Source organism: Epinephelus moara, chromosome 7 (genome assembly GCF_006386435.1).
Source record: "Epinephelus moara isolate mb chromosome 7, YSFRI_EMoa_1.0, whole genome shotgun sequence".
In the NCBI taxonomy this organism is placed as follows: Eukaryota; Metazoa; Chordata; class Actinopteri; order Perciformes; family Serranidae; genus Epinephelus; species Epinephelus moara.
The window spans coordinates 41349880-41361668 of record NC_065512.1 but is presented as its reverse complement, the minus strand read 5'-3'; the positions used below and the strand labels follow the sequence as shown (position 1 = coordinate 41361668).

The following is an 11789-nucleotide window of genomic DNA, read 5'->3' as shown; positions in this document are numbered from 1 at the left end:
AAAGTATTTAGAAAATGGAGGGATTCTCTCAGCCGAGGTTATAAGGGGCTTTTAATTTGAAACAAGTGTTGAGTTTGAAATGACGGTGCGATATGTTAACTTTACAAAGACAACGGAGCGGATAAAAAGTAAATATATAAACACACAGAGGGATTAATAAATAACGGCCCATCTATAATGTAGTTTGTTTCAAATGAAGCTGGGAGCCTCTGCAGTTGCGGTGAGTAAAAGCCCCGCCGCTATTTGTTAATGTTATTACTTTATGTCCGACCATGGGTATGTACCATTGTTTGCTAGCTTGATGCTAATGACAGTAACGTTAACTCAGCGGGTTGACAAAGTGCCTCTGTTACTCTGTGTGGTAACATCCCTAGAGGAAATATTAAAAACGCTGGGGTGTTGTTGTCATATAGTTGTCTACAGCAGCAGATCGTTCTGTGTTTCTACTGGTCAAAGTGACGGCTGTGATGGGAGAATTGGATCTCAGTGAATGGCAAGTGGTCCATAACTTTAATTATGGAGACAAAAAAATGTAGGCTTAGCGCCCTGTGGTCCATTGCCCAATAGGAAAAGGGAGTAACGTTGGAAGTACTTTTAAAGTAATTGAGTTACTTTACTCAGGGAGTAACGCAGTAAAGTAACTGGTTACTTTTTTAAAAAGTAACGCAGTAACATACTTTGATTGCTTTTAAAGTAACCCTTACCCAACACTGCTCAGGGCGTAGATCAACTTTGTTGCTAGAGGGGTGCTGATTAATAATCTCATCTCTGATTAAAGAGATTTTATCAGTGAAAAACGACGAGCTTAAAACGGGACGACTGGGTCAGCTTAGCCACGGTATTAAACAGGACCCGTTGATTATTCTTATAATTGGAAAAATAAGCCCCCCCTAGCAGTAGAAAGTGCACGTTTATAACATTTAAAACCGTGGGACCAGGCAAGGTGAGAGGATTTGGATTTAGTAGCACGCCACCTGTGTTCAAATCTGCGACAAATCCGCTTTAACGAGCGAGTGTGGTCTGAGAACCAGGGCACAGATTTAGTTCGCATGCCTTTACTGGTTTTAAGAGGGGCGAAAGACTCAAGTGTTTCTAGCATTGCACTATTTATGTTATCAGTGAGGCAGTTGAGAGACACGCTCATGGAGGAAGCTGATTCAAGTTTATCAGGCAGACAGTCAGCTAAAAGGGACTTAACATGGTCATTTATATGGCGAAAGGAGCGGGGGTTAGGCTCAGAGCGTACACTCAGCACACAGGACGCAATATTAAAAAAGATACAGAAATGGTCAGAGACAGGGACCTGCAATATGGATGAAATGCCAGCAGTGACGCCTTTTGTAAAAACAAGATCCAATGTATTACCACTATTGTGGGTGGCATTTTTGACATCAAATCGAAACTAGAGAGAAGATCCAGAAATTCAGTTGCTTTGGAATCAGAACTGTCATTAATATGGAAGTTCAGATCGCCCAGGAGGACTATGTTGTCATATTTAGTCAAAGCAATTGATAGGAGCTCAGAAAATTCAAATAAGAAATTGGGGTTATGCCTAGGTGGTCTATAAATAACCAATGCCAAAACATGTTGGTGGGTTCCAATAACCATGGCCAGGTACTCAAAAGATGAGACAGCACCAAATGAGCAGACAGTACATAAAAATGAGTTAGAGTAGATGACTGCAAGACCACCCCCTGATCGGTCTTGCCTAGCAGAAAATAAAAAGCTATAGTCAGGGGGGGGACGCCTCAGTAAGAACAACATTGGCAGTGGAAGACAGCCAGCACTCAGTGAGGAAGAAGAAATGCAAACCATATTTAGTAATAATGTTATTAATATAAAAGGTCTTGTTAGAGAGAGACCTTATATTTAGTAGTGCACAATTGAGGTTGGCAGGAGGATGAGCCAGGGGGACATGATTACCTCTGAGAGTGCTGACATTAACCAGATAAGGAGAAGAACCAGAAGTTTTAGCAGACAGTGAACATCGATTATGCACAGGCCTATTGTATACAGAATCTGAATCTCACCCTGAGTTACTGTTGTTTTTTACAAAGTAAAGAAATTAGAGATCATTTTTGTTTAGTTCTTACTGAATATTTGAAGGCAAACTGTTAGGTTGACCTGTAAAACTATACCTATTATTTTGGTGCAATTCTATGTTCTTAATTTTTTTTTTTTTTTTTTTTTTTTGTCATATCCTCAAGAATATCATTATGGCAAAAATGCCCTTAAATTTCGTGATATTATTTTAGGGCCATATCGTCAACCCCTAACCTTTACACCTAAATAATGCTTGATTTTTTTATTTATTTATTTTTAATTTGGTTGTGTCTTGGTTAAATTCTGCCTTACTGTGCTATTTCTTTTGCACCATGAATGATCTCTGCTTGAACTCAAACTAATGAATTTCTTTTCTTCTCTCCCCTTGTTTTGTGTTTAATGGCAGACTGCGTGACCTGAATAAAGGTAGGAGCTGAGGATCATACCTTCTTTCTCGATATTTATGAAAACAGAATTATTGTTTTTTGATCTTTGACCTCATCCTGTCTCACCCTGTTATCCTGGATTTCCTCTCAGGCATCTTTCCTCAGGATGAGTATCCAGAGGAGGTCTCGACAGATGAGGATGATGAAATGTTTGGCAGCAGAAAGAGGATGAAGAGAGGTGGAGGTCAGATGGAGGAGGAGGATGAGGGGGCGCCAGCAGCCAAGAAAAGCAAAGGTATCTCAATATACCTTGAAAAAACAAAATCTACCTTGAAAATACAAAATCCAAAACAAAATCCAAAAACACGTTTTTAATGTTCATCATGAACTAGCCATTTAATAAAGGCCTTTTAACTTTTCCATCAGAGAAGAGTTGCCTTGGATTTTGTTTTTCAAGATGTACTGCACTTCCTGACCAAAGAGCACCTTCCTGGATACCATGATACTGCAACCCATATGAGCGCTTCATCTGCTCTTCAAGTATCTCTATATACCTTTGGTGCATAAACCTCCTGCCTATGCAACATTATTCAATCTGCTGTGGAATTTATGGAGCTCTGAAAACCGACAGGGGTAGTTATCAGGTTATCAGACAAGTTTAAAAAACAAAACAAAAAAAACCCTCAATACACTAATAAATGATATCGTTTGGTGAATGATTCTGATGGAGTATATAAAGAAATATAAACTGTTATACCAGTTCTTACGTCCAATTAGAGTCCAAAAAGTTTTGTTTTTTTCCCTCTCTAAAACCAACCAGTTGATAAAATACACAGAAACAGCTCCTTAGTTTTCATATTTTGTCAGCACACCACATTTCTGTTTTCCTCTCCACATTTCCAGCTGACCTTCTGCTTATGCTAATGAGATGAAAATGTTCATGTACGTCCAGGGTGGCAGTGTGTGAGTAACATCAATGGTAAAATAAAGAGGACTTTGTGACTAGCTAGCTTACCTGAAAACACATGGGGCTATGCTATGCTGGATGCAGTTTTGGCTTATTGCAGTGGTATTGCTGGGTATGCGTCCTGCATCCCTGACCCATTAAATCTGAAAGGAGACAACGTGCGTTTACATGGAGCCATGTATTCCTTTTGCATTCAGGTTGGAAGCCCTACCCGAATAGAAATGCTCCTTGTACACCTCTACCCAAATGAAAACGAATGGAAGAATTTTTTTGTCTTGTGTACACCTCCTACCCGATTCCAGCCATTCCGTTCTTTCTGCGCATGCTCGTTTCCTTGCCCTTCTGGCACGATGACGTGTATAGCGCGCATAGCAACGGGCTGAGATAGAGGAGTCGAACTTGTTGCACTCACCGGTTTCCATATGCCAAAGCACAGTCTTCTATCTCCCTTCCTCGACCTTCTACCTCCCTTGTCCTCCTCAACAGACAAAGCATTAGCAGAACAAGGTTGTTGTCGTACTGCTGCTTCAAGAATATAAGCAAAACAAGCCCGAAAAAGGCACTAAGAACGGTGTCGTCAAGCATCTTGTTATCCGGAGCGAGGACTACAGTGTTTTCTTCCGGTAAACGTAAACATGTAACATCCGCCCCGCCCCCTATCCAATCAAAAACCTTCCCTGCCCCAAACCATGCACAGACCCGGATAAAGGCGATTAAACTGATCTCCTGTGTAAACCCTCATTCGGAATGAATATTTCCCATGTAAACGACCTGGAAAAAGTTTAATTCCGAATGATTTCATTCAGATTTATTTCATTCTGAATGAGAAGCCATCATGTAACCGCACCCACAGTAAACTCACTATGGATATGCACCCTAGGATTTTACCTGGTGCTACATTGGCAGACGCACACAGACACAAACACTTAAAGGAATCATGGTGTTCATGTGTGTCTTTTAATGACAGCAGTCAATATAACAACTGAACAATTATTTGAACTGTACATTGAAGTAAACATCAGAACATTTCTTCTTCACCATCTTCACCACCCTGGGAGCGTTTAAAAAAAACAGATATTTTTGTCTGCTTTTTAGGTGGTTGACACGACATATTTTCCGACGCGGGCTTTCCTGACTCTATTCCATTTCGATTCAAGGGGTCTCTATCGATTCGACTGGAGATTTTTCAGTTACAATACCAATTTTTGCCAGTATGTGAAAGAGATTGTCAGAGAACTAATAATGTAACATTTACAAGGAATTATTTTTTAAAAAGAATAAATTCACATCAAGAATAAAACTTTAGGTTACTTGCATAAACCCGGTTCTCTGGGTAGCATTAGTTTCGTGTCTGACATTGGGAACGCCTACAGCGTGACCTCATCAGAAGCTCCTATTGCATTCTGCCAGCCAGTATTGGCTGGAATCAAGTACGTCAGTGTCGGGGCGTCGGTGGCTTAGTGGTAGAGCAGGCGCCCCATGTATAAGGCTGTTGCCGCAGCGGCCCGGGTTCGAGTCCTGCCTGCGGCCCTTTGCTGCATGTCTCTCCCTCTCTCTCTCCCCCCTTCACGCTTCACTGTCCTGTCAATTAAAGGCAAAAAATGCCCCAAAAAAATATCTTTAAAAAAAAAAAAAAAGTACGTCAGTGTCAGGGAGGGTGGAGACCCTCCCCCTATAAAAGGGCCTGACACTACACTGCCAGTTATTAAAAAAAAAAAAAAAAAAAAAACTGCTCACCTCTTCCTCGCTATTAATGAGCAAGGAGGGTTGTCTGGTGAGACACTCACTCATGCTACTCAGAGAACCGGCGTTACACAAGTAACGTAAAGTTCTCTTTCATAGCATTCGTTTTGTGTCTCACATTGGGAAATCCTGACTCCCAGATTGTTGGGCAGATGTTACTAGGGGGTCAACTGGCTTGAAACAAGCATTACTGAGGCTTAGCCACACTAAGCACCAAATGGGCTAATATAGGGGCTGTAACATCAAGCCTGTAGAACCCAGCGTAGGTGTGTGGGGAAGCCCAGCTTGCTGCAGCGCAAATCTCATGAATGGAGATCCCTCTGAAAAGGGCCCACGAAGTGGTGAGACCCTTGGTAGAATGTGCACATAGCCCCTCTGGTGGCTGCAGTACCTTGGCGCTATAAGCTAAAGCAATAGCTCCAACAATCCAATGGGAGAGCCGCTGCCTTGAGATTGGCTTCCTCAAGCCGCTGTTTGCCCAAGAAGCTGGTCACTTTTCCTACAACTTTTTGTTCTGTCTATGTAGATGCTTAAGGCCCGCACAGGGCACAACATATGTACCCACTTCTGCCCATCTGAGGAGAAAGATGGGGGGTAGAAGCACACAAGGTCAATTGGAGAATGTGACCCCAACACCATAGGCATAAATGCTGGATTAGGTTGCAAGGTCACCCTTACATTCCCTTAGGAGAACTTCGTACATGCTTGGTGTACAGACAGAGCATGAATCTCATCCACTTGTTTAGCTGAAGCAAGAGACAGTAGCAAATCTGTCTTTAAAGGCACCATTTTCAAGTCCACCAGTTCCAGTGGTTCAAAAGGTAGGTCAGAGAGGGCATCCAACACCATGGGAAAGTCCCAGGATGCAGTTTGCAAACTGGCCAATATGGCAGGCAGAGAAAGCCGTCAATTAAACTTTGATGGTAGAGAAAACTTTTCCTTTATCTATCATGTCTTGTAAGAAGAGATCCACAGACGGCCACCCGTAACGCTCCCAAATCAGACCCACTACACCTGGGTGAAGTCTCCACTCCGCATAAAGGTGGTTTCCCCTGGACAAGAGATCTGCTCCACAGTTGAGTATCCCAGGCACATGAGTGGCCTTCAGGGACAGAAAGTGTTTGCTGCTCCAGACAATGAGTCTCTGTGCCAGTGTGTAACTGAAGAGGCCTCAGCCCCCTCTGTCTGTTGATATGAGCCACTACTAACTAACACATGATGTACCCTCAGAAAAGGAAGGAAATTTTTTAGTTTATGTGGGATGAGCGCATGTGAGTATCCCAGGTCCCATTTACCGCTCTCCCTTCGAACACGCCTCCCCAGCCCGATAGGGAGGCATCTGTTGTGACCACTTTCCTGCACAAAATAACCTCTATTGGCACTCCCTGAGTCAGGAAGTCTACGCTTCTCCATGGGATTAATGCTGCCCAGCAGGCCACAGTGACTCGCACGTTGTGAGAGCCATGACAGCATGGGTCTAGCCTGTGAGAAGCCACCCAATGCTGCATTCCCTTAATATGCAGGCATCCCATTGGGACTACCACCAGGGCTGAGGCCATCAGCCCCAACAATCTTGGGGAGCTCGATTGGCATTCGCCAGGGGACACCAGAATTGGCAGCTCCACCATTGGTGCCCCATTCTCTTCACAGATGTGAGCAGGTTCACACTGAGCACATGTGAGAGCATGTTAACAGGTTAGAGCATTCACACTGCATCCGTTCTGTGCGCTGCTCAAGTCATGCTGCTTTCACGAGCATGCTTGAAAATAGAAGAGACGCCGATTTTTTTTGAGCGAGTCGTGAGCGAATGGTCACGGTATTCAACATAAAACACGAGTTTGCGTGTGTTGTGACCTCTCTCAGCCACTGTAGACATCTCCCCCGTGACCAAGTGAGACCTGACAGGCACATGTTTCATATACTTACCCATTTGTAGTGCTAAATATAAATTCTCCACCTGTCCACCGTGGGCTTTGGGGTTTATTGGAGATTTGCAAACACGGTGCACCACCACCACCAACTGTTCGGGTGTGGCTTGTATTTTGACAGGACAGCAGCGGCCGCTGCGCGATGCTTCTGTTCGGTTTTGGTGTGAATACACGTGTGCTGCCGCTACGCTTGTAGATTGCTTGCGGTGTAAATGAGGCCTTAGAGTTGAAGTTAAAGTTCTAAACAGTTTTAATAAAGTAGTGAATTTAGAAATACACGAGTTCTGTTTTTTGATTTTTATCATGGTATCAAATGAGTATTGAGAATCGTGGAAATTCACTGGCATTGGTATCAACTACTGAAATTCTGGTATCATGACAAGCCTACCTCCATGTCATAGCCAATGGTACCCTGATTGCTGTCAGGTACCATGATGAAATCCTCAGAACAATTGTCAGAGCTTGCACTGGTGCAGTGGGCCCTGGGTTCCTCTTTGCGCAGGACAATGCCCGACCTCATGTGGCCAGAGTGTGTAGGCAGCTCCTCGATTATGAAGATATTGATGCCATTGGCTGGCCTTCTCGCTCCCCTGACTTAAATCCAAGTGAGTACCTATGTGATATTATCTATCCGTGCATCCAATGCGCTAAGTACTGCCACAGCGTGTCCAGGAGCTCACTGATGCCCTAATCCAGGTCTGGGAGGAGATCTCCTTGGACACCATCAGTCGAGTCATCAGGAGCATGTCCAGATGTCGCCGGGAGTGCATACAGGCACGCGGGGGCCATAGTCTCTACTGAGTCACATTATGAGTTGCTGTGATAAAATTCACACAAATTTGATCAGCCTGTGATTTCAATGTTTTACTTACAGCCCTCAGTGGGTTGATGATTTTGGTTTCCACTTACCGTTGTTATGTAATTTTGTTCTCAACTAATTATTTAATGTACATCAGTAAAGATTTTTAACTTGAAGAATTCGTTGATCAAGATCTGATGTATGATTTAAGTGTTCATTTCATTTTTTGAGAGGTATAATTATTTTTTTTATATCTCAATGATGTGAGAAACAGCTGGCCCCCAAGTTATTTAATCTGGCCCCCATTCAAAAAATATGGTTACCCCTGCAATATGTGAAAAGAAAACATAAAAACTCTTCTCAGAATGAAACAGAAAGAGCATATGTCTCAAAACACTGAGCTATTAAATTTATACAGTAGCTATTTACATTTTTATGTATCATTCATAGAAATTATATTTCTTTTGGGTTATCGCAAATCACAACCGTATATCTGATTGAGCTCATACTGGGTGGATGGTTTTTGGTGCTCTCTAAACTCAGCCCAACATGTGACATTTGCGTAGTGTTTTGCACACAGACTAAAGCTACATATACAGTCTGATGTTTTGTAAATTAAGTTTTCAGATTTTGGATTTCATTTAATTTTTAGAAGTTTATATCAAACATGAATATAACCATTCAGTCCCATTAAGTGTGTCAACAAGCTATTCCAGTAATCCAGCATGCAAAATATTAGGACCTCCCCTACATGGAATGCAGCTATCATTAATCCTATTGAATGCAACTGTGCTTTTCCCACTATGACACATCAAAATGTCAGCTCGTCAGGTTGTCATCTGAGTTGGCTCACCTGGGCCCTTGAGCGGTAAACGCTGGCCCTATGCTCACTCTGACTCTCCCTTCCTACAGCTGGCATCCAACCTACATCATCTTCTTTTACTTTTGCACCTTCAACACCTCCACAGCACACACAACAAACATGTACTGCTTTTATTACTGATAATGCTTATCTACCCACGCCTTTATTGGTTTTATGTTAACCTTAGTTTAATAAAGTGTTTTAAGAATAACATTACATAGACTCCCTTCTTGTCACAATCCCTGAACCAGTGTGTTACAACTGATATTGTGTTCATGTCAGTTGATTGCTGTTTGTTTAGTTTAGTTTAGTTTATTTAGTTTATCAAGGGACAGTGTGCAATAGCATTAATCATTTACAAGAGATGAGGAGATGGTTGCACCAGATTTAGCAATAACTGCTAATTTCCATCTGTAGTCCCAACATATAATTTACAATATATGCAGACCACAATCTAAAAAAAAGTACAGTACAGACATACAATTTCCACATTTAAAATAACCAAGTTGTTACAGCGCAGGGAGGAACAACTTACAAAACACTAAAAGGCAGTCCAAGTAGCAGCTCCTGATATAAAGTGCAAGGCAGGAATGTGCGTAGATAAAGTGCTGGTGTTGTTGTTGGTAGTCAACAAAGTGCTCGTAGCAGGATAAAGTGCTGGTGTTGTTGTTGGTAGTCAACAAAGTGCTCGTAGCAGCAAAAGAAGGGAAAAAAAAGAAAAAGTTACAGAGTTGATTATAGTTTAGAGTACAGCGATAAGAAACCTAGATACCAACGATGGTAATTCGTGATTACAGGGATGATTAAATACCAGCAATGGTAATATGACAGGAATATCTTTAACAGAGCTCAGATAAACAGCAGAAGAGAGAAACGCAAAACGAGACATAATGACAGAGAATCAGACAGGAAATCTGACAGCAACACCTAATGTTGGCAACATTGTTTACTCAGGAGCCATTTCTTTGTGGCAAGGCAGAAACTGCGATAATTCCTGTTGATTTTCAAATCACTAGGGAGTCTATTCCATTCTCCGATGGTCTTGATGGAGAAAGCAGATTGACCAAAGGATGACTTTCTTTGTGGGATTTTACAGTCTCCTCTCGTCGCAGATCTTAAAGCTCTTGTTCTCTGTTCAGAGCAGGGGACTATGAATTTTTTTAATGGTGGGGGGGCCGCATTATTGATTATTTTATGTACTTGGGTTGAGAAGGGTTGTTATCTTGACCTTACCAATCAGTGGTGAGTGATGACACCATCTAGTGTGTCATGTGGTAGACTGTCCAGTAGCTGCACTGCCCTAACAGTTAAGTCCCGCCTCTTTCATTCCATTAACATCCCATTGTTAATAAACATTTTGATAATCATTTACTGACATTTTTGAATCAATGCTGAATTTTCCATGTCTACATTTCCCCCACCCCAGCAGTGAGCCCATAGCAACTAGGGGTGTAACGTTAATAAAATTCACAGTTTGGTTTAATACGATACAGTGGTGTCACGGTTTGGTACATTTTTGATACAGCAAAGAAAGTAGAAGTGCCAGAGAAGTTTCCTTGATATTTAAAAGTTTAAATGTATAAAAAACTAACATCATTTGAAATTTTGTTTTTTGTTCAAAGAACTTACTGTCTTATTAAAATACGCTGGCTAAAGTCCATGAAAAGCAAAATCAGTAGCCCTTTTAGATAGTCTTTTTTTCAGCATTGGCAGTATAAAAAGAAAATCGGGGAGTGCGGCAAATTGCCGCCTACCTACTTTTGTTTATACAGAATGCGCCTTTTTCGGGGCAATGGGGGGCGTAAGCAAGTAAAAAAAAAGGTGTAGCTCAGCGTGTGACTTAAACAGTTAAGTGGGAGGGAAGCCACGGCTAGTCAGGCGGCGGTAGTCAGGAGGCAGTAGTCAGATGGCGATTCTCTCATAAATCGGCCCGTTCTTTACCGTCCCCGTCATCTGATGGTTAATAGCCTCTTCGTTTGCGAGGACAAGGAGAGCGCGCTATTCCTTGTCTCCCCAGTTGCTCATCTTTACAGTGTCTGTCAGGTTTGCGTTTCCCTCTTGCTACTAGCTGCTCATTCCTGCTATCAGCTGTTTCCTGTTAGTCCACCGCCAGTGGCTCGCACATGCGGCGTCATCAACAGCTCCTCCCACAAGTCTTCAACAGGCCCTCCCGTTGCGGAAGGCCACCTCGGTCTGTTTAAACTTAAAGGGTTCCGCCAATATGACTACCCTCTGAGGCAGAAAATTGGGCGCCTCGGATCAACTCGCCTTTCCGCCTCTGTGGCCGACAAATCAGCCCAACATTTGCGAAAAATCTGGCAGTGTAAAAGGGGCTAGTGATTCTTTATAATTACATTTTTCCTGTTAGATAATACTTGTTGAAAATGTGAGAAGACTGTTAAGTGTTGTGGCCTACTGAATTGTGACGTTAGATAGTTAAACTGTTTTTCATCATTTCTGTGTCCAGGATTTTTTGGGTGGGCCTGACATCATAGTTCATTGATGCACTGGAGTCATCCTTAACATAACCTCTTCCCTACTATATACAGCCCCTGACAAAAGTCTTGTCGTTTATCCTAGTTGTAGGAACAACAAATAATAACCTGACTTGTAGTTGATCAATTGGGATCAGAAATAGCTTATATGAAAGGCAAAGGCCTTTAGATTATGCTTATTATACCAAAATAAAGTTGTGTATCATTCATTGAGTTTTATCATTTAATTAGGACAGAAAGGTCAGATTTTGCTTGGACAAAAGTCTTGTCGCATCTTTAAACGATTCAACCAATCACAGATTAGAGCTCCACCTGTGACAAATACTGTAATTAACACATTCCCAGGTGTGTATAAAAAGAACCCCAGCACACCAGACCTTCATGTGAAGTGCAACCTGACCGCTGACAACATGCCAAAGATTCAACCACAGACCAAAGTGCTGATCATCAAGAGCCTGAAGACCAAGTCTGCTGCTGAGGTGGCAGACATCTTCAGTGTATCCAAACGTCAAGTGGAGAGGATAAAAAAAAGATTTGAAGAAACTGGTGACGTTCATGACAAGCCC

General features: G+C 42.2%; 1 protein-coding gene across 6 annotated transcripts in view; it reads left to right on the top strand.

Annotated features, from left to right (window-relative positions):
• The window catches only part of LOC126392727 (ribosomal RNA processing protein 1 homolog B-like), a 69376-nt gene that overhangs the window by 41517 nt on the left and 16070 nt on the right, over positions 1 to 11789 (top strand). For all 6 annotated transcript variants that reach the window (XR_007570206.1, XM_050048318.1, XM_050048316.1 and 3 more), the window contains exons 11-12: positions 2450 to 2469; positions 2581 to 2724. Coding sequence is in view for 5 of the 6 variants with exons in the window: in XM_050048318.1 (XP_049904275.1) it covers positions 2450 to 2469; positions 2581 to 2724 (164 nt within the window). In the remaining variant the exon portion in view is untranslated. The remainder of the gene's footprint in view (positions 1 to 2449; positions 2470 to 2580; positions 2725 to 11789) is intronic.